At 46.4% G+C, this 23,462-nt stretch overlaps 1 protein-coding gene across 7 annotated transcripts in view; it reads right to left on the reverse strand.

Moving 5' to 3' along the window:
• Positions 1 to 22,899, reverse strand: part of Rbms3 (RNA binding motif single stranded interacting protein 3) — a 1,336,321-nt gene extending 1,313,422 nt beyond the window's left edge. For 2 of the 7 annotated variants that reach the window (XM_037208205.1, XM_037208202.1), the window contains exon 1: positions 21,077 to 22,895. In XM_037208205.1, coding sequence (XP_037064100.1) covers positions 21,077 to 21,295 — 219 coding nt within the window. In that variant the 5' untranslated portion in view covers positions 21,296 to 22,895. Of the gene's footprint in view, positions 1 to 21,076 lie in introns of all 7 variants that reach the window. The other 5 variants (XM_037208208.1, XM_037208203.1, XM_037208204.1 and 2 more) reach the window with 4 other exon arrangements.
• Positions 22,900 to 23,462: the final 563 nt, after the last annotated feature.

The following is a 23,462-nucleotide window of genomic DNA, read 5'->3' on the forward strand; positions in this document are numbered from 1 at the left end:
ATTTTGGGGTACAGGGTCTCTCACTGACCCTGCAGCTCACTGATTCAACTAGACTGGCAGTCCTCCTGTCTCTGTCCCCCCAGCTTTGCCATGTATGTACCAGCTCTGCCTAGTTTTGCTTTCTTTGCTTTGGTTTAGCATAGGTGCTGTAGATCTAACCCAGGTCTCTCACGCTTGCATGATGGACATCCCACCAATTGGTCCATCTCTCCAGCCCTTTCCTTATTAATCTTGAGGAATGAATCAATGAACTTAGACTAGAGAAAGAGTTGTCAATGACAACTTGAAGCTTGCAAGTGCAGCAAGTGAGAAGCCACTGGTTATATTATAGATTAGTTAGTCATGTGAGACAGAATGGAAATCCCAGAGAAAGCTGGTAATAGATGAATTCTTTTTGAGAAGCCTTCATGTGAATGATCAATCCTGCTGTCCCTCATCCCAGGGGACTGGACTTTCTTCTGTAAATCAAAGTAGTTGCTGCACCTCGTCCCATTTTCTCCCAAATGCTTGCAAATTTATTCATGAAGTAGACCTGTGTCATAAGAAAGCACATTTAGAGCATTCATGATCACACAGAGATACACATGAAACAAGACAGCCACATTTGGGAAAAGGAATGATTTTCAAAGTAGTAAGAAGATACCTCCATGGAACAATTTAAAGATCAAGAAGCATGATTGAATTTTCCCTGGAGACAAGAGACCAAAAAGTCAGAGATCTTCACTGTGTTGCCTTTATTCTAGTGTCCACCAAAAGGCAGAAGGAAGGGTGAGGCTGCGTACTAGGAAGAACAGAGCTAACACAACCTCACCGATCACTCTGCTTCAGCCTCTGAAATGTCATCAGTGCTAGGACTAAATGAGACAATGCACTCACTTTGTGAGGACTTGAAAAGGTTAAATGAGTTAAGAGATACACCAAACATCTAGGTCTATGACAGTTCCTGGTATTGCTGATAAAAAATAATAATTGGACCATCACTGGTGGGAGCAAGGGGCACTTGAGATAAATACTACTCAAGTGCCTTGGGAGCAGACACATGGATGTACATCCAAGGCACTATTAAAGTGCAGCTGTTGCTTAAGACAGGGTTGGTGTCCTAAAGTCCGAGAATCTACCCTGAAAGGTTGACAGCCTTTTTACTTATCAATTCAAAGTGGAAACCCTGCCTACCCATGAATGTGTACTTGGCCACAAACTTTGAAATCATGGAGTTCTTACTCGATCTTAGCACAAACACAGAATAAAAATTGTTATTTAAAATTTTACTTCTAAATAAAGCAATGCAAAATTACAAGTATATGATATAATTCTCATAAAATGTGACTATTGGGCCAGTGAGACAGCATGGCAGGTAAAGGAGCTCTCAACCACTCCTTATGACCTGAGTTCAATCCCCAGGGCCTGCATCTCGGAAGGAGAAAACTGGTTTTTACAAGTTCTCTGACCACACACTTGTGCTGTGGCATGTATGCCTTCACACATACATACACATACAATAAACAGACAAATGTAATTTTCAAAGCTTGGAAAATGTGACTGTTTCATAACAGGCCAACTATGAAGTAGAAACTCCTGGGTAGCCATGTTTCTCTTTCTAGTAAAATCTACCCTCATCCCGTTTTCAGAGAATACACTTGTGTCTTGGGAACTATTGTCCCAGTTACAAGCCAGCAACAGCTACACGGAGCTAATACCACAGTGTTCCTGTCCATCCCATGGAGCCAATGACAGTTTGGCTGTTAAGAATAGCAGTAGCACTGGGGTGTTTATTGGATTCTAGTGGACAACCAAGAGCAATGGCAACAGCCTGCATCTTTGGAGGGTCTGAGTGTGTCGTGAGCTACACCACCCCTTCCTGGACAACTCATACTAACTGGTGGTCATTTCCTTCAACAAAATTGTAGTAAGTTAGATACACTAAATTTTTCAAGATGAAGTCAAAAGGGTTGAATCAAATTTTGTGTCTCATGCTTAGCAAGCAGAAGTGAAATCTGGAGACTTGCTCAGCATCTTTAACCCCGGGATCTGCCCTCCCTGAAACCTGACTCATCTGGCTAATTAGCAATACTTCACAAATCTACATGTTCTTCTTAACCTCCTGCTATACTTTTGTTTTATTTGTGTGGGAGTATGCATGTATGCCCAAGTGTGTACAGACACTCACAAGGTAGAGGAGAGCATCAGACCTGGAGTACCAGGCAGTCTGAGCAGCACCCCTGGATGCTGGGAATAGAAATCAGGTCTTTTTCAAGAGCAGCACAAGTTCTTCGTGGCTAAGCTTTCTCTCCAGCTCTCATGTTTCTCTCCATGTGAACCACTTGGGATACAATGTTTCCCCTAATTTGAAAATTCATAAACATGGACTAATCCACATACTGTACAAGATAAGAAAATGCTTGTAGCAAAAATGTAATGAAAGTAACAGTTACAGGATTTGAATTCACTGGTTTGAAACACAAAGCCCAGGTACTGTGGTATGGAGATTAAGAGTGTAAGTCGTAGACTAGTGTTTAGAAACAATTCCCATCATTCGTCACTCGAGAACCAGAGTGCCGATGAATCTCAGTCTAATGAGAGAAATGACACTTGGAACCATAATTAGCAGTCAGGTCCCAGACAAGGAAGAGCCTTGGTCATGGTGATATGGAATTTTCATGTCAACTTGACAGGGTCTAGAGCGACGTGAGAGCCGATGTGGGAGCCACCCCGTTAGGTGTGCCTCTGCGGCCACATGGTAGCGCTGTGTCGGGAGCTGGGGCTCTGCATTGGCTAAAAAGGGGAAAGAGCAGCAGCAGTCTCCTTGCTCTGCTTCCTGACTGTGGACGAGGTGTGACCAGCTGGGCCCCACACTCCCGCCACCGTGGCTCCCCTGACGTGAAGGACTGTCTCCTCAGACCCTCAGTGGCTTTCGTCACATACTCCGCCACAGCCATGAGAAAAGCAGTGTACCTTCCAAGACGAAGCGGCCATGTGTCCAGTCAGTGTTAACCACTGCTGTGCCGAGAAGGAAGGAGCCGCTCTCCTCAGAGCATCTCTGCACTGTTGCCTTTTGCTGGAGGACCCAGGTCTCCTCCCAAGAATCGACATATCAACAGCACTAGAGACACAGAGTGACTCTCGTAACTCCATGTCCATGCTCCAGCATGCTTCTGCAGCAGGGCTGGCCAGCCTCTTGTGACTAATCAGGACAAATGAAATAAAACTACAGCCACCTCTGCTAAGGAATCCACTGCAGCATTCCTTACATGCTGCACAATCAGAACAAATACAGTTCTGTTTATTAAAAAATAATAATCATGTACAATTTGAGGTGCCATGTGATAGTTCAGGCTATGTAGAAAGAGCCAAGCAACACACACACACACACACACACACACACACACACACACACGTATCTATACATACACCTATATGTATATACTGTGTCTATTGATCTGTCTATACATAATCTAGTGTTAGCTGTGAAGAAAGTAATATATATATATAATATATATGTATATATACACAAATATATATCACTTCACCAACTCATTCAACTGGATTCTAGTCAAGCAATACATACATACATACATACATACATACATACATACATATACATAGATGCAAGTGTCAATAATCTCTGTCTGCACATACATGTATCTGTCACCTCACCAAACTTGTTTCACTCATTTGGTTGGTGAAGATAAGTAGAATTTCTTCTGACGACACCAGCAGTCACACATAGCTGCTTTCATGTGGCGTTTTTAAACCTCACTTCAATCACCATGCTCCGCTTTTCTGGTTAGTCAGCAGCAGCTAACCAGGCCAGTTTTGCGAGGCTGATACACTCTGGCTGAAGCGACATCTCTGTCAGACTCTTCTCACTCTGCCTGGCCCCACGAGAGCAGCGGGGCTGTCCTGAAGGAATCTGGACCTTCGTGGTTAACCGGTGTGAAGTTAACCTTTCAGAGAGCTTTCTGTTTTCTCTTTTTGAGAAACTCAAGGTGGAAGTCAAATGAGAAGGCAGAAGGCGTGACGGTGCTCTGTGGCTGTCCCTGTCCCCAACACCAGCTCTGGGCCACAATTATAGGGGTGCATCAAAGACTTCCCAGCATCTCCGAACACCACTGAGTCGTTAGGTCCTCAACAGTGCCTTCCCTGAAGAATTTCCTCTTCCTGTCTACCTCTCATTCTTTCACTAGTGAGACACGTGGATCTGCACAGTAACTTCTGACATGTCCATGTTGCCACAGACACCAAATCCCCACAGAACTCAGGGGCTGTGCCCCAAATGAGGTGTCTTTAAATTCCAGGATTTATGTCTACAATCTGAATTAAAAGGGAAAATGGGGACATATCTGGCCAAAATTTGATTTGTGACTCTGACATATAATGATTGTGAGCAAGGTACCCTTGTTTCAGTAACATCCAGTGAGGACGCAGTATGGCTAAGTGGGGAACATAGGTGGACAAGATGAAGGTGAGACCGTGCTGGAGGTAAGACCCAGGAATCACTCTGCCTCCTCACTTATGAACCACACACAGACATCTAAGCCTTACGGTGGTTAAAGCCATTGGCATCACAGAGGCAGGCAGCCATATTTCACCCAGAAATCCAGGAGCAGGAATAGGAAGAGATCTCCCTGGTGCTGACACCTGTAAGAACCCTAGCATCACACGCTAGTTCATATACAGATGCCAGAAGGTGGTGACTTAGTGAGCAATGAGAGTCCTGTTGGCTACAACTTTTGGTAAGCATGTGTGAGGGCTAAAGTTATGTTTTAAGTTTAAGTTACTGGACTTAAGAGATCTGTAAAAACAAAGTGCCTCTAACCTGTAAGCCCCACTGGCCTAAGGACAGACAAACCTTGCAAGCCCTACTTGCTTATGGACAAGCAACTTCTTGAATGCTGGGGGCTGCTATTCATGTAAGATAACAAGCCAGGTGTTTCCACTGCTATAAACAAGATTGGTTGCCCCAGCTGCACAGGATGTGCTTGATCACACATAGGTGGGAGGGGTATAAACAGGAAGACGGTCAAGTTGTATGCTTGTCCCCGATTGGATGACTATAGGAAATATGGAGTCTTGTGGGGTTTGTCTTTATAAGCATCCAAATAACATAATTCATGGCCATTCTCTGGGAATCTCCGGCATGGATTGACCAGTGTCCATCATCCTGGACAGCATTTAATAAAACATGCTTTAAATTTGCCTCAAAAGTTGTTTAGTGGTCTTATTCTCGCCTGGCAAGATTAACACATCCTAGATTTTCAGTACCTCTGTGTTTTTAATGTGTGTGTGTGTGTGTGTGTGTGTGTGTGTGTGTGTGTGTGTGTGTGTGTGTTATAAAAAATACTAGAAAAGGGATGGCAAGAGAGGTTAGGTGCTCAGGTGCTTGCCTTACAAGTACAAGGACCTAAGTTTGATCTCCAGAAGCCATTTTAAAGAGTCAGGGATGGCGGCTCATGCTTGTAATCTCAGCTCTGGGTAGAGGCCAAAACAGGCAGATCCCTGGGGCGCATGTGCCAGCCAAGTCGGTCTAATCAGTGAGTTCCAGGTCAGAGAGAGAGAGGGACCCTATCTTTAAACTATAGACAATGCCTGTGGAATGACACCCGAGGATGCCCTGTGGCCCCACACCCATGTAAGCACTACCACCCTATCCACCCACCACCCCACCCTCCCCCACACACCACACACACAAACACCTTTAGTCAGCAGTAACCTCCTTCCTCCTTGCTCTTTCTCTCCAGCAGGTCCCTCTCACTCCTGGTCTGCGGTCTCTATCATTGGTGTGACCCAAGAGTGTGTTCTCATCCCTCACTGCTTTCCAGGTCTTGCTGCACACTACCTGTGGTGCCGAGGGGCCTCCCAGCTGACAAAATGTGTAAACGAAGGAGTTTTAGACACTGGAAGGTGTCATTCACATTTTCATCCTGGCTAACAGGGAGGGAATTCACCAAATCCACCCTGGGGCCTTTTTCCTATCTCTTTTCTTGCTGACAGTCATTCAGTGTGCTAGACAAAGGCGTGGCAAGTCCCACGCAATGATGAGGAGAACTAATTCCCCAGTTCTTCCTCCAGTCTGAACGAGATCGCTCTTCTCCATGGATGGAAGGGAGGGAAAGGAAGGAATACACAGGAAGAAGGCTGGAAAGGTGCTTTATTATCAGATTTTTTTTTTCATATCCTCTCTTGTTTTTCACTCGTAGCTGAGCCCCTGGTGGTCAGAACACACTGGGAATTTTATCACATGAGACGTAAGTTAAAGACATGTGTGACTGCAGCACTCTGTCTATTGTGTGGTTCACCGGTGACTCCCCGCATTGCTGTGGATGCTCTGATGATGCTCACTGTCCCTGCCTGTGCACTCTTGACAGTAAGTGCCATCAGAGCCATCCCCCAGTGTGAAGACAGTCATTAGTAAATGGCTAAGAGGGGATGTCAACGGTGCTTCAGGCTGCAGTTCAACCACCCACTAATAAAGGCTTTGAACTGGACCGAGGAAAGCCGTCTGGAACACCTTCACCAGAGAGCATTTCCAGTGGTCAAGGACAAACCTCGCAATTCAGTGAAACAACTGAGCAAGAGAAATAGCAGCACTGTAAGCTCAAGTTTCTGAATGAGATCTTGCTCTGAGCAGGCTCCCTGCACAACAATACCGGTAGTTCAAAAACAATTTGTAAGCAATTCACCAAGAACCAGAAGCAAGCAAATCCTAAGAAGCTGTAAAAGTCTCTCTGTTCTCTCCAGAGGAACAATTTCAGAGCATGTGGCTGAGGCCTATCAGATCTCTTGATGAGGGGAGTGTTCTTATCTCCAACCTCCAACACAGTAGCCATTAGATGTGTGACTTCCCGGCATTTATACTGTGGCTGGTGCGAATGAGGAACCGGGTTTGTACTGTTACATTTATATAGCTGTCCATGTCTGTTGACTACCATAGTGAATAAGGACAGGAATAGAGGAGGGCTGCTAAAGCGTTGAGTGTCCAGTAAAAAGTTTGAGCTACAAAAGCTCTAAGCTGGGCTCAAAGCTTCAACTTGCATGCCACCTCCAACGGATGTCAGTGAATGCTGCTCCAGGGCTGAACTGAACTTACCAGGAAAGAACAATAGACTTGATTATGGTGTCTAACACACATGCAGGATGTGGGGTTGGTGGCACGCCATGTTTCCCAATGCTAATGCTGCAGAAAGACTAAACATTTTGGAAAAAATAGAAGGATGTCAAGGAAGAGGTTAAGTTCTAAGGCCATGAAGCAGAAGGCCACTCCAGGTCATCCCTTCACTACTCTGCATTGATGCCTTTGCATAAACAGTCGGATAGGGATTCTGAATATGCACCTAGAGTCAGCTAGTGGGCCACTGGTTGCCAATTACTTTTTATTTGCTTTATATATTAATTTATACTTGTTTATTATGTCTCCCCACTGGAATGTGGGGTGAGTGAGGACATGGACCAGTCTGGACCAGAAAGTAGAATTACATATAGGAGTGTCAGTTAACATGGGTAATTGTACCCAGCCTTTTAGGTCAAAACTATATCAGAAAGGTGCTGATTTAGCCAGTTGCTAAAGTGCTTACCAGTCAGGTCTAAAGGAAACTCCAGTTCCCCACATTCCAAAATGCAGAAGGGACAAATGGCTCTCTGTGGTACCTATTAACACACCAAAGTGCATGCTGACCTCCAGGCTCCCTCAGTATCACAAGTACCTGTTACTCATTTCACAGTCCATGCTAGCTCTTCTCACCTCTTTCCCTGGCCTCAACTCCCTCCAGCTCACAGACTTCCCTCCCCCAAGTATTCATTCTCCTTATAACCCTGCTATTTCAGCTATGCTCTCTCTCTCTCTCTCTCTCTCTCTCTCTCTCTCTCTCTCTCTCTCTCTCTCTCTCTCCCTCTGTTTCTGCTTCTCTCATGGCCAGGTCCAGTCTGCTTGCATGTTCAGTCTACTTCTTTCTCTTTCTGCTCTGGACACTTCCAGGTGCCTCTCTCTCTAATATCTACAATAAAAACCTTCTTAACCATGCCATGGATTTGTCATATCATCCGTTAATATGTTTATATGTATAAACTGTTTATACTTAGCACACATAAAGCCCTGGGTTCAATCTCCCAGCACTCCATAAACTAGACATGGTGGCCCATACCTATAATGTTAGCAATTGGGATGGGAGGTAGAGCTAGGAGGACTGGGAGTTAAGGCTAGCTCCAGCTATGTATCAATTTGGGGGCCAACGTGGACTACATACAAAGGCCACATCTCAAAAAGAATTTTACACACACACACACACACACACACAGAGAGAGAGAGAGAGAATGCTTACTACATGTGATGTATTATATTATGGTTAGACAACGATCTGAGAAAACAACAGACTGAAATAGATTGATCACCCAATTGAGAACATATGAAACCACGTCACCAGAGACCTGACTTCTGTTAGGACAAACAAGTTAGAATTAGAGAACCCTTACTTGAGCTGTTGAAGGAAATTCTCAAGGCTGGTGAGGAATTAAGGTAAAATGAAAGTGAAGAACATTGTAGGCACAAGGAACAGCATAAGTGAGACACAGTCTGTTCAAAGACACTAACAAGAGAAGGATCACTGTTACAATGTCTACTACCCAGAAAGCAAGGAAGATAGGAAGGCAGGGGACACACTGTAAGATACTGGGGGAAGTGTCCCTGGTGGACCGCTGCAGATCCAGGCCAACCAACATCATCCCAGGGCACCCTTCCCACAAATGACCACAGGCTCCCTTGGATCCTTTTATCCAGCCTTCAAAATTCAACAGTGATTCTGGTTTTGTGCTAATGTTTTTGCTCAATGATTTCAGTGGTATTATGAAAAACTTTGCAAGACTACACCCACTTATCCAATAAAACCATGGAGACATAGACTATAATATACACCTATAACCACAACACAGTCTGCTGTGAGCGTTGATGCAAGGCATTGATGACACAGGTATGGCTGAATTTAAGCTCCTCTACTAGGCTGTTCTTAGAAGCAGAAACATTCTATTTGCCCAGGGACTCATCTAAAGGCTCACAATTAAAAGAAGCAGAACCAGGGGTCCAAGTCACATGATCCAAGCTCCATGCTTTCCTTCCAAAATAAGGCTCCCACTGAGGTCACCATGACATTACCAACCATTTACTATCCAGTGAAGAAATTCTCCAACAAGCCCCACCTTGGGTAGCTAGGGAGACCTTCTCAGCTAATGTTCCAACACATGCTGATGTGGGTGTTGAGCTTGGTGAAATTGGCTGGGATGTGCAGTGACACCTTGTGTTTTCAGAAGGTAGTGATGTTCAACTCTTGCAAATCCAGAGCCCTCTTTCTAATAATTTCAAGCCAATGGTTCACAGGGATATTAGCTCTAAAATAAGATGAGTCATTTTCAGGCTCATGGAATCGTACCTCTTTCAACCTGATGACCCTGACACTCTTGAGAATCTAAAGAGGTCTAGATACTTGGTATGTGTCTTGTAAGTGGAGTGACCAAGTGTTTTGGTTGAATTTCAGAGTTGAGATCCCAAAACTGGGAAAATGTGGCTCATCCAGGAGTTCACTGGTCAATTGGAATGACTTGGTTGCTCTGTCAGAAATTTAATACATATGCTGTCACAATCACTTTATTATTTTATTTATTCTGTGTGTGTGCACGTGAGTGCATGCAGGGGCATGTGGGGGCATGCCGACACCGGGTGTCTTCCTGTCACTCCCTCCCCTGTTTTTGAGACGGGGTCTCTCACTGAACCCAATACTCACAGACTGGCTAGACTGGCTGGCCAGCCAGCTTTGGGTGTCTTTCTGCCTCCACTTACCCAGCACTAGGGTTGCTGGGATGAATGGCCATGCCTGGCTTTTTATGTGGGTACTGGAGAGCTCAACTCAGGCCCTCATGCTTTTCCAACAGGCACTTCAGTGGCTGAGCTGAGCCATCTCCACGGCCCAGTTCATCAATATCTTTACTAAAGAGATGGTACAGCAGTTAAAAATTCTTGCTTCCCTTCAGAGGACCTGAGTTCCATGTCTACCATCCACACTGGGCAGCTCCAGGGTAACGCATGCCCTCTTCTGGCCTCCATAGTCAATTACCCTCATGGCGACGTGGATCATTCTTTCAGGTGCCTGGTTTTCATCTCTGTTTCTTCGATGGAAGTCTATTCAACTCTTTGGCCAGTTTCAGAGGGGACATGGGCTGTTTTCATTCTTATTGATATATCTGTTATTTTCACTTTTTAGGTTTCAGAAACCCTGATAGATGTTTGAAGTTTACACACATAAATTAATTAAAAGTCCTAGCAGGAGGTGGGAGAAGGTGTCCAAATGAAAGTGTTGCCATGGTTTGCCAAAGATCTCCACAGCCTGTTGGAGTAAAACTGGGGTTGAAGCTAGATCTAATATGCAAGGGTTGGCTGCTCCTGTGGAAGTCCCCCTGTGTCACCACAGCAATGTAATTTAGCTGACAGAGATGGATGTCCTTGGACAGTGACATGTAAATGACCACCTCAGACCTTCCAATTCTCTGGAGAATTCTCAGCATGCTAACTTCTGAGGTGGATAAATGAAGGCCTTGGAGTGCCACCTCGAGAGGTGGAGGACCCCAGAGGACTCCACAGCAATGCTTTCTCTGCCATACTCCAGCTCTGTAACCCCTGGGTTGGTAATAGCTATTTCTCAGGATTACTGGGGAGCAGAAGATAAGATCACCTGATGTGAGTCTATCTTGCTTTGTGACTGACACATGATAAATGCCCCATAAACGTGAGCTCACCAAACACCTCAGAAAAGGAAGCTTGAAATGTCTGTGGCTTTGTAAGCTCCTCAAACTTCCATCAGGGTTTCTGAAATGCAACCCTAAGTGGAAATAACAGATTGCATCAACCAGAATGCAAACCCCCTCCTCTCCTCTAAAATGGGCCAAAGATTTGAATAAACTTTCACCGAAGAAACGTGCAGGTTACAAAGCAGGCACACGGAAGATGAAGATACCTCACCGTCTGCTTTCCAAACATCCTCTTCTACACCCCCGAAAGGCTCCCAAAGGTTTTCAGTCATTTTTTAAACCTGTAGTCATGTTGGCTGGCAGGAACTTGAGAAGTGCCTTGCAGGACACAGCACCCTTACAAATGAGTATGATTATCCATCCAGGAAAGTGAGGTTCCACCCAGAAGCATGAGCAGTGCCCCCTGGACTAGTGTGTCCTCTCAAGCAACAGGGGCTTCTTTGCACCAACTCCCCAGACCAGATCTGAGACAATGAGTAACCACACAGCTCCACTTATGCCAAGTTTTTATTATTATTATTATTATTTTATTTTATTTTACAATACCATTCAGTTCTACATATCAGCCATGGGTTCCCCTATTCTCCCCCTTCCCACTCCCTCCCCTTACCCCCAACCTACCCCCCATTCCCACCTCCTCCAGGGCAAATCCTCCCCCCAGGACTGCGATCAACCTGGTAGACTCAGTCCAGGCAGGTCCAGTCCCTTCCTCCCAGACTGAACCAAGTGTCCCTGCATAAGTTCCAGGTTTCAAACAGCCAGCTCATGCAATGAGCACAGGACTTGGTCCCACTGCCTAGTTGCCTCCCAAACTGATCAAGCCAATCAACTGTCTCACCTATTCAGAGGGCCTGATCCAGCTGGGGGCTGCTCAGCCTTTGGTTCATAGTTCATGTGTTTCCATTCATTTGTTATGCCAAGTTTTGAGACCAGCTTGGGACAGTACCTAGGGGACAACGTATCTGGAACACAATGGGGTGACACAGACATCCTTGTCCTGCAGTTGGTAAGTACACAGGCCATACAGTAGTAAACTAATTGAACTATCCATGTAAAAGAGTTTTACTGCTTGTAAATTATGGCCCAGTAAAACTTAGGAAAGAGAAAATAATAGTAAAAGAGAGAGGTGTGATGGGAGGATAAGTGTGGGTGGAGACACATGGGAGATGGGGCAGGGCTACTTTGAAAACATCGGGGAGAAAAGGGGAGGCACCCATTGACCAGCCTCACATGCGGCCCTGGTCTCATTTCACTGAGCTACATTTTAAAAGGTTTTATTTTTATTTTATTTTTATTTTTTTTATGCCCTGGGAGGCCAGAAGAGGGCATCATATCCCAAACACGGGAGACAGAGATGGTTGTGAGCTGCCCCTTGGTGCCAGGAAGCAAACCCAGACCTTGAGGAGAGCAGCCACTGCTTCCAAGCACTGAGCCATCTCTCCAGCCACCCTGGGCTTCTCCTCATACTATCTGGAACTTGGTCTTAGGATGTGTGTCACACAGCCTCCAGGGGAGCATTCCAGCAGGCTCCTCCTGTCCAGTCATGTCTCTCAGAGATTATTATTTAAAATCAGTTTACCAAGTGAAGACCAACAGGCTAAGAACCTGGAATTCTCTCTTCCCAGGAATGGCAACCCTGACCAGGCTGGGCCAATGAGAGAGAAAAGGCAAAATCAAGTGCTTCAGCCCCACATTCCCAGCTTGATCCAGGGCTGCAGACACAATTCACAGAGAAGTTCATAGCATTTCACAGGAAGGTGAGGACCATGAAGCCAAGCGGTGTGGGGAGGGATAGGAATGAGAAGACTGTTATCGGTTCTTTCCAGAAAAGGTTCTATATCCCGAGAGAAATTCTGTGTTCGTTTTACTTGGTGCTCAAGTGCTCTTTATATGTTGAGCTCTATGATGTCCCTTCTTGTCACACAATCAAGGGGATTTAATTAGACTCTATCACACAACACAAATGAGTTAATTACCTTCCTGACTATTCCTGTGGACTTCCCAAGTATGGGAACTGTATTGGGCATTACAATTTGTTGTTCAGCCTAGAAGCTCTATGTTCAACTTGCTCCCTGTAAGATGTGGCCTTAATTGTCATCTCAGCATCCCAAGGCTCTCCTGGGAAGCACCTCCCACGCCCTCCCTGCTGATGCTGTGAGCCCCCATCTCAGCATCCCAAGGCCCTCAGGCTCAGCATCTGCACTCATTCCCCGACTTGATACTATGATGAACCTCTGAGTCTTCCATGGCCATGCTGGACGTTGACACACCCCAAACCTGCGCGGTTCTTCCTCTGCATTCCTACCCCTGAGTCCTTTCCATGCAGCCTCCATGCAGCACTCCTCTGCAGGACTCCCCCTCATGTTACTGATCACTTACTATGAGTCGGCCATGGTGACTGAAGAATGCGTGTCCAAGAATGAACAGCTGAGGGCTGCAGAAATGGCTCCCTGGGTAAACACTTGTGGTACCAGTGAGGACCTGAGTTCAAATCCCTAGAACCCATTTAAAAGCTGGATGTATAGCACCACAATCTCTAATTGCAGTGGCCCTGAGAGGTGACAGGAGGCACAGACAAGGGACTCGGCAAAAGCTGCGGGCAGATAGCCTGGCACATGCAGCAGAGAATAGCAACATGCTATCAAGGCTGTCCTCTGACCTCCACACACATGCTGTGAATGTGCCTACACACACACTCACATACTCTGAAACACACACATTCAGTCACGCTCATGCACATGCTCACACAACTCACATACACTCTCACAAACTCATACACACTCTCACAATCCACACACACACATACACACACACACTCATATACTCTGACACACTCACACACATATTCACTCATGCTCATACACATGCTCACACACACTCACACTCTCACAAACTCATACACACACACACACACACACACACACACACACACACACACACACACACGAGGAATGGGCAGATTCCCCTCACAGCTAACTTCACTGTCCATGGTAGAGCTCCTCCAGACAGTTTAAGGTCAGTGAGAGGACAGAAATGTCCTGACACGTGAAGCTGCACATTAGAGAAAACACTTGAGGAGCTGAAACAAGAAATCAATTTGCTTTAATTTTCCAGCAGACAAAGACAAATTAAATTTTATCACAATGGACACAACTGTCATTAAAGGTCTATATGTAAAAAGATTAGGTCACAACTACATGCATTCTTAGATTGTCTGCTCAGTGGATGTCTGTGCTGGTCTCAGTTTACAAAGAAAAAAGAAAAAAAATCCTTAGTAATTCTAAATATTTCATATAACCACTGAGAACTCTGAAGACTAGAATTCCCTAAGAGAATGGTTTTTAACTCGGCCATCTGAAAGTCTGTCCTAGGTGAAGGGGTCTGCAAGCATCAGCTCACTGTTGGTAAAGCACCCGTTATGGTGGGATGTCCGTTTTCTTACCTGTGGACATGGGATGAGGGGAAAGAGGCAGCAGGGTGGGCCCAGCATGCCACACCTTCCAACCCAGGTTCCTAGTTCTGTTAAATGAGAATTCAAGGTCAGAAAGGAAAAACCGGGCGGGGAGATGGCTCACTGACAGAGAGCACTTGCTACATAAGCATGAGGAGCTGAGTTCAAATCCCCAACACTGACAAAAGCCAGGCGTGCCTGTACATGCCTTTAACTGCAGTTCTGGCAGGGGAGACGGACAGATGCTGGGAGTTCACTGTTTCAGAACTGTTTCAGGTTCAGGGTGAAATGCTGTCTGAAGGGAACACAGTGGAGAGTGAGCAACAGAACAGGGCACCCAACACCATCCTCTGGCTCTGGACACACATACCTGCACTCACATGCACGTATACACACAAACATGTGCATACACATACACACATACCCATTAAAAGGATCAAATCCTCTTTCTCCTTGTATATGTGTAAGCAAGAAGCTGCATTTTCATTTCTTTTTAAATGATAGGGCCTACAATGTTAGTAGAAGTCTGATATTCCTAACTGAATCTCTCTCTCCTTTTCTCCCTTCTCTTCTCTCTAGGAGAAAAGTAATGATGGGGTTTGGGGCACTAATATCCATTTCCTCAGTCTAATAAAAGCAGCTCAAGGTTTTCTGGAAAACAGGTAACCACTCAAAGGAAATAGTGTGTGTGTGAGAGAGGCCTTTTCCAGAGACAAATGATGCATGGGATCTCCATCCTAGTCAGTGGATTCATGCCTTGATGGACTCATAATGTGACAGCGCTTTGGGGTGAAGGTGAGAGACAGGGCCTTTGAAGACTGTGGGTCACTGAGGTGTGTCCTGACTTCTCCCTCTTCTCTACTTCCTGGCCACCAGGGCTGAACTGCTCTGCCATGCCTTTGTCCACCTTGGCGGACGGACAGCTTCATCACTGAGAGCCAAATAAGTCCCCCTGGCTTCGCTTGGGCATTGTGTCCCGTTACTCGGGGGCATAAACACAAAGGCTAGGGTTATACTCATTTCAGCATTCCTGAGACAGTCTCCACCGTTGTCTACTACTCAGGAAGCTCACCTGAATTTAACAAAACATAGTTTATCACTTTTTTCTTCTCATTTTATAATTACCTTACAGCAGAACACATTTTTGCTCCAACTAAACATTTCTCTCTCCTGTGACCAAAGAACTGTAATAATTTTAAAAAATATTAAGCTATTAATTTGTAAGTCTAAAAATCTGCTTCCTATTCCTCCCAAGACATACACTTGTGGGGAAATCCGCCAGATGTATTGGTGTGTTGCATATAGCCCTGAGGCTAAAGGTGAACCTGGGTAAAGAATTCCATCCTGGCTGCCCCTGGTAACAGGACAGGGACAAGGGAGGAAAACTCTTCGCTAACTGATCTACCATATAAATGCCTGAACACCCACAGCCGTTTCAGTTTTGTGGCTGCGATAAACACTCTGACATAAGCAACACAGAGAGGAGAGAGTTTGTGTGGTTCACAGTTTCATGCTCACCATTTAGGACCATCAAGGCAGGAACTCAAAGCAGTTAGTCATACCACATCCACAGTCAAGAGTACGTCCTTGCTTGCTCTCAGCCAGTTTTGTTCTCACTTATACTGTTGAGGACCCACTGCCTAGGGAATGGTGCTGCCCACAATGCCTGACTCTTCCAGGATCAATTAGCAATCCAGACAATCTGCCCCCACCCCGAGACATAGCCACAAAGCTTCCCTAATCTAGATAATTCTCTTCTACCAGGCAAGTCTAGGTTGTGTAAAGTTGACAGTTAAAACTAACTAACACAAATCACATGGCCTAAAGGACAAAATCAGGTCACAGAGTACCAACTTGTTTTGACTGTAGAATAATGTGTCTGCCTGTGTCATAGCCTGCCTGTGTCCTCTGGTAGGGAAACTTAAATTCTCAGTTCATCTTCCCTTTTCAAAGCATGGACCCCAGTAATTATGATAATCAAACTATTATTCACAACACTGGCCATCATTACCTGGAAAGTTGTGAATCAAAAGTATTTGTGGCTTATATCATCCAAGCCATACAATAATCATTGGGGTTGACACTAATTAAACCTATTTTACAGATGCAAAGACCAAAGTATGGGAGGTCAAGGCCTTCTGTAAGTCAAAAGCAAGTGAAAGAGTAAGGGAAAGGCAGAACCAAGATCTAATTCAGGTCTCCCGACTTCAGGAACAACACTAATAAAAGCAAATTTCTACTTCTGGGCCAGAAATCAGAGTCTACCTGGCTAAACATTTAAAGCCTCCCATTTCTCATGCTAAGAACAGCACTCAGGGGTGGTGCTGCCTTGACTTACCAGCATTTCCTTTGACTTGCCACATGAGACCTCACTGTCTCATACTGGCAAATGCTATCTTAATCGTTGACCAAAGCAGAAGTGTTTTCAGAGTAACGTGAAAAGCAAGGCAATACTCCCCACAGTCAACACCACTCTAGCTTTGCTAGAGTCTCAACATTCATGGGGTTCCCCACAACTCAAGTATTACCTCAAGGATCCCAAACTTTGCACTTAGCAAACTGTTCCAGCCCACTGGAGATAGCAGGGGGCAGAAAGGCAGTGTGAGGTTAGTTTTGACCATTAACAATCCTCTCTGGGCTTTCAGATGTAAAGAAAGCCTTCCCTTCGGAGGACAGGAGGGAAAACAAGGCTATGCTATACACTCACTCAGTCAGGGTTCAGGGACAAGCTCAGGTAATTATTCAAAAGGTATTTTCTTCACTGTGCTGTACACAGCCCATATTTTATGTAATACTAATACCACATTTAAAATATTAGAAATAGAGGAATCTGAGAAAGAAATGTTTACATAACATTCTACTTTTAAAACTTTACCACAAATCTAAAATGATTTCAAATTGAAAGGCTTTTTTTAAAAAGCCCAAATGACAAACAGGATAGTGGATTCCCCACACCAGCCCGGAAGCGGGTCCTCTCAGACTGTGCTGCTAAAGCTATAGCTGAAGGGAAAAGCAGAGTCGTCTTCATCAACTGAGTACTCTCGGTAGCCGTGGGTCTGGGCTCCTCCAGGCCAAGGTCACAAGAACAGACAACTTGTCCTGCTCACTAGGAGCAGAGCAAACCTGGAAGCTTCTTCTCAGTTCTTCATACCTGGGCTATACTGGCACTCCTTTATGGGCGCAGTGTGTGTGGAGGGATAGAGAATAAGGAAGAGGATGCGGCAAATGAGATGGAGGGGAAATGTAAGAAATATCCCTGTTACCCATCTGAGGTCAGGGGAAGGATTTACACATTTGTATAAGTAACTTGTTAACGAAGTAGGTAAAAACACTGGAGTGGTAGTTATACATTATACAAAAAAAAAAAAATCCAAGTTTTTTCAAAGTTTCATAAACACCAATTAAAAAGTTATTTGGTACAAACTGAACATTTACACGGAGTTTTAAAAATCAGAAAACAGATACCAGGTACCCTTGGGAAATTTGGTAAGAAAGTTTTGAGGTCGGGTGTTTTAAATCAAGAATAGTTTTCAAGAATTCGCAGGTCTTTTCCTTATAGACTATTTTTAATCTTCAACCTAAGACTAGAACACAAGAGATCTACTGAGGTTCGAACCTCTTCAAATATGAGAAAGAAGGTCTTAGTGTAACAGGGGAGGAGATACCCCACCGGGTCACCAGAGGTGGTTGCCACACCTCAGGTCAGCACAGAGGTAAGAGACTACCTTTGGTAAAGGCTTAATGAAGAAGACGCCAAGGGTCTGCTCCAACTCATGGGCTCAGGTCATGTGATCTGGAGCTGTTGTAATATTTCTTTCAAGAGTAGCTGCTGGAGAGGGGCCATGTAGCCCTCCCATAGGACAGAAAATGCTAGATACATGATGGAACTCTAATAATTTTTTTTTAAAGGTCTCTTTTAGGCCAGCAAGATGGCTGAGTGAGTAAAGGGACTGCTAGAACTGACAACCTGTGATGGATCCCCAGAAGCCACAGGAAAAACCAAGCCCTGAAAGCTGTTCTTACTCCAACGCATGTCTCTCTCTCACACATACACATACGTGACACCTCTCTCTCTCTCTCTCTCTCTCTCTCTCTCTCTCTCTCTCTCTCTCACACACACACACACACACACACACACACACACACACACACAAGTATTCTAGCCTCACCTCTTATTTCAGAGACTTTATGATGACATGTGATATATGAATATATATCCAACAATTCAGAAATGATAAATTAGGAGTCAACCCCCATATTACTTTTTCAATAAGACAATGGAGGTCAATCATCCAAGAATAAACCATGGCCCCAAGGCAGAATCTAAGCACAGTCACTGAGTTAAGTGTGGTGGCACACACAAGTAATTTCAGCATTTGCTAGATGGAGGCAGGAGATCAGGAGTTCAAGGTCATCCTCTACTAGACAGTGAGCTCAAGGCCAGCCTGGGCTACATACAATCCTGTCTCAAAGGAAATCCAAAACAAGCAAACAGAAACTTTCATTACTCCACCAACACTCTATTTTCAAGGTGTGCCCACTTCATCTTTATTAATGGTGCCCTTGTAGGGAGGAAGTAGTTTTTCAAAATTCCAACTATTCTCGTGAATGTAAAGAAAACATTATAGCCCAATGCATTAAATAGCATTCACCAGCTTTTAGGTCCAATGTGGTGTTCTGCCCATCTTACCCCAACAGCCTCATAAGCCCACAGTCCATGTCCATCCAAGCTTTCTTCCATTTACCTTTAAGTAGAATAATTTAGTCAGACACCAAGGTCTTTCTACTCATAACCAAGATTTGCTAAGAGAAAAATTGTAATTTGCCTTCATATTCATCAAAAGCAAAAGCAGTCATTAAGGTTTGAACAACTCTCAGAATGGCTAGCGAGGAGGGCAGCAGAGACGAGCGAAGGTTACTCCAGCTGATTTCTAGGTTCAGGAAAGGAAGCCACATAATTTAAGACAAACACCTGGAGGTGTTGCGGGGGGGGTAGTATTTTGTTTCCACCTCAAAAAAATTGCAGGCAGACATGCAGCAAATCACATCGCTGGGATACTCAATTATCTGAACACACTAATTAGCTAAATGTAATCAACCGGCTTTCACTCTTCTCCTTGCCTGGTGTGTATTTCTAGAGCATCGCTTTCTCATTCCTCCTAGCAGGCAGAACATTAGACAGTCTACATGGTGCAGCCGAGGGAAACAAACACACACAGATTTTTTTGCTGATGGCAGTAGTTTCTTCTCACGCTCAGGGCAAAGGAAACCACACAACGGAAGCAGCGGCACCGGCTGGCTGTAGATTTTAATTACTCTCCACACCAATTTTGCAGAGAAGACTTAAAGTTCAATTAGGTAATATGATGCTCGGTTAGGGTTGTTTTCATAAAACTGGGCACAGGCTTTCAAGTAGTAAATATGTAGCCGTGACAGGATTAAATATTCATGAAATCAAGAGTGACTGGAAGGCTGGGGATATCGGACTATTAAAATTCATATAGTTTTCACAACGTAAATCTTGTATCCACTTGTACGGCGCCCCGTTCTGGTCTGTTTTGGAGTGTGTTCAGATTCCAACTCCTGCGCAGCTTACCACTTAAATAATAATATTGATTTTTGTAGATCAACAACAACCCTGATTCTTACCTCAGGTTTCAAAACACAGAAACAATTTTAAGCATTTGCAAATCCAAACTTGTTAAAGACCTGTCTGCAGACACAGAACAGCAGCACTCCGTGTGATCCCAACATGCTCTAGTATCTGTTTAATCTACTGGTGTCTTTGCAAAGGTCCAAGGAAAATCAAGGTATTCGCAAGGAGGAGCACTTCAGGAGACGTGGCTTACTTCTGTAGCGCAAGTGCCTATCTGCCTGTACACTTCTTTACCTGAAACACCGTAAAAATAAAGTAGATTGACTCTTCTCGGGTTCCAATATTCTGATTTGCTGAACCAACTTTTCCCCAATATTAGCAGCGGCTTTCAAAATGCTTTAACAAACACACGTGCGAACTCGATACCGATGGAACTCAACAACTAGCTTCCATCAAACTAAACTCCGAGCGTGGGTAGAAGCAGCAACTGCCCAGGGATGGCTGTAATAAGCACACTCTCTGAATATCACCAAGGCGTCATCTTCTGTGCCATTTCCCTACTGTACAATTTTCTCAGCAGAGGAAAACACCAGCAGCCGAGAATGGCATCTGAGCCATTTTTACTGGAATTCAATTACCTAAAGAACTCCACACATTCAGGCGCAGGTCTCCCCTGGTCTACCATGACACAGCAGGGCTGCAAAGGACTTGCAGGGTTCATCTGCTGACAGGCACTGGGTCCCTGCCCTCCAGAAGAGGAGGATGCCCGCTGAGGAGGACCACCTCCAGCCTAGAGCTCCGGGAAGCAAAGCTGTCCAATCTGAAACAAGCCAAACTTTGCTCCCATCAGTAGCTGCATGCCACCTCCCCTCCGAGAGTCAAGGAAGCCACTCGCCAGGTCTAGAGGCACACTTCCTCTAGACCCACAGCATCTAAAGCAGAAGTCTCCCGCGGGTTCAGTCCTGCCCTCAGCCTCGCATGGCTCCTGCCACGACTTTTCCCCTGCACACATCACTGAACACCGAAACCAGAGCAGACTTCTCTCTGCACACGCCTTCCAGTTGAGAAACTCACTACCGGCGTGGATTCCTTTAAATCCCACGCCTTCTCCAATCTGCCACCCCACCCCCCATACAAACGAGGTAAGGGGGTTGGGAGTGGAGGGGTTAAAGAGACAGCCACTACTAGTCTCCCTCCATCTGGTTCAAAAGATGTCACGGCGGCCACACCGCGGACCTTACCTTGCTCTCCCCCCTCTCGCCGCCGTTGGGTCTCGCCTCCGGATCGTCGCTGTCCTCAGCACCCGCACTCTCGCAGGGCACTTCATCCTGAGCCAGCTGCTGCTGGGGCTGCGGCTGGGGCTGGGGAGGCTGTGGCGGCGCCTGGCAGGCTCCGCCAGCCCCCTGGGAGCGGGGGATGGGCTCCGGGCGCGGAGAAACTCCCTCCACATCCATCTCCATCTTCCCATTCACTGGAGGGCAAGACAAAAGCGGAGCGGAGACTTGGCAGCGGCGCCCGGCGGCTCCTCAGCGGCCCGTGGCACGCATGGCTCGCCGAGGAGGGGCCGCCTCGCGCGCGCCCTCCCTCCTGCCACCCTTCGCCCGCACTCCCCGCGCCTCGGTTCCGGCGCTGCGGGGCGTCTGGGCCCGGGAGCCGGCGAGGAGCGGGTGGCCGCGTGTCCTTGGAGCGCTGGCCTTCAGGCGCCCCCCGGCAGTCCCGCTACACCGAGCGCATCCTGGCGGTGGCAGGGCGCCTCCCAGCCGCGCGCCCCAGCCAGCCCTGGGGACAGCCCCGAGGACTTGTTCTCCTTATCCTCGATCCCGGATCCGCGATCCTCGATCATCTGGCGTCTCCTGGGGGCTCCCTGGGTGTTTCACCTCCCTTCCAACCTTCTGAACAAAGTTACTGGAAGAACAAACCAGATGGGCCAGATTTGCCTGGCGACACTGGCGGAGATAGGGAATGTCAGGTGTAAGTGGGATCTTGCACCCCTAGCCGCTGACCAGTGCAGAGAAACCCAAGAAAAGAGGGTGTTTCGACCTATGCATGAGGATGTCAGGGAACACTAGGAGAGGAGCAAGGGGAGGACTCGTGGCTGGAGAGACGACCCCAACCCCAAGTGACTACCACCTCCTGACCCTGGTTCTTCCTCCTCCAGCCACCAAGATGGTCTGTAGAGGCAGTCCTTCTCTGGTTGCATGTGTGTGGCTCCCAGAACCCAGCACCCAGGTGTGCCCTGATGCTGGCGGCTCTGTCCTCTACTAGAGAACTGGAGCAGAGAAGCAACCAGTATCCAATTCCTAGCAGGAACAGATTTAACCCAATCTTGGGCACGCCGGGGTTAAAACTGGGAAGGGGTGGGGCTCCATGGGATGAAGAGGATGTGTGGATCTGGACGCAGTGCTGAGTTTGGCACCAAAGTGCGCCGCTGGAGGGTCAATGGAGAAGGAAAGGACGTGAAGTGTAGCTGCCAGGCTTTTACTGCAACGTATCCTGTGGTGGGCGCCAGCTGGGCGCCTGCTCTCCCAAGTGGCCAGTTCTCGCAAGCAAGCTGGGCAAATTTTTAGGCGGTGAGGCTAGGGGCAAGCAGTGGAGTGCTCTGTAAATACAGAGTTGGCACAGATAGACCTGGAAAAGCTTACATTGGGACTCCCTGTCAGTCACGTTTACCAATTCTGTGCTACTCACACAGAAATTAAGAGGAGTTGCTGGGCTAGTACCAGTGTTTCTGAGCCTTGAAGTGCCAAAAACTCATAAGCTGTGCCAAGAGACTCAGCCTCTATTTCCAAGTCCTAAGAACCGGAGATGCATGCCTCCAGGCTCTATAAGCCAAAGCCATATGACTGTGTAGATGCTCAGGTGGAAGGCTTACTGCTCTGGGCTTTCATTCCCAATGGCCTGGCCCTGGAGCAGCTAGAATCAGCCTTGGCATCTAGAGCTGGAACTCAACAAGCCTTGAGTGTTGGGGTTGGGGGGGGGGGCTGGAAGCATGGATAGCTAGCATTACAGCCCCAGAGCAGACCTTCACCTTTAGAGACTGGGACCCCCTAGAACTCTCCTACCAAGCTCCCTGTCTTCAGATCTCCCGCAGGTCTCTCCACTTCCGCCATCCACAATCCTCCCCCGAGCTTCTGTCCCATCACTCTTCAAACTCGTCACCACTCCCTTTGAACTGACTGTCTCCTCTGGAAGTTGCCGGCTCGGCTCATTCCAATCACCATGAAGATCACAGGTGGGTAAGGAGCCCTTGGTGGAAACCTTTCATTGGGTCTAATGTTGCAACACTAGGGTGCAGGAGCAGAGGGTGGCTCCGAGCTCATTCTAAAACCAGAAAGGGGGTGTGGCGGGACTGTAGCACATAAATGTGGCACCGTAATTTGCACTAACCACAGCCATCAAATGATACTAATCACAAACATTCTGTAGAGATGCCCAACCAAGTCCTCTCTCCTCTCTGAGTCAAAACAGCTGCCGGTGAGCAGGGTCATCTGGAGTTCACCCAGGCTTGTCTTGAACACTGTCCTCCTGCCCTCCTGTAGGTTGTTAGGAGTGTTTTGGGCTAGAAGAAGGCCTCCTAAAGGGGAAGCAGTATCTTTTGTAGCATCCATGGTTAAAGTCGATACCCTC

The sequence above is a fragment of the Peromyscus leucopus genome, chromosome 7 (genome assembly GCF_004664715.2).
Source record: "Peromyscus leucopus breed LL Stock chromosome 7, UCI_PerLeu_2.1, whole genome shotgun sequence".
In the NCBI taxonomy this organism is placed as follows: domain Eukaryota; kingdom Metazoa; phylum Chordata; class Mammalia; order Rodentia; family Cricetidae; genus Peromyscus; species Peromyscus leucopus.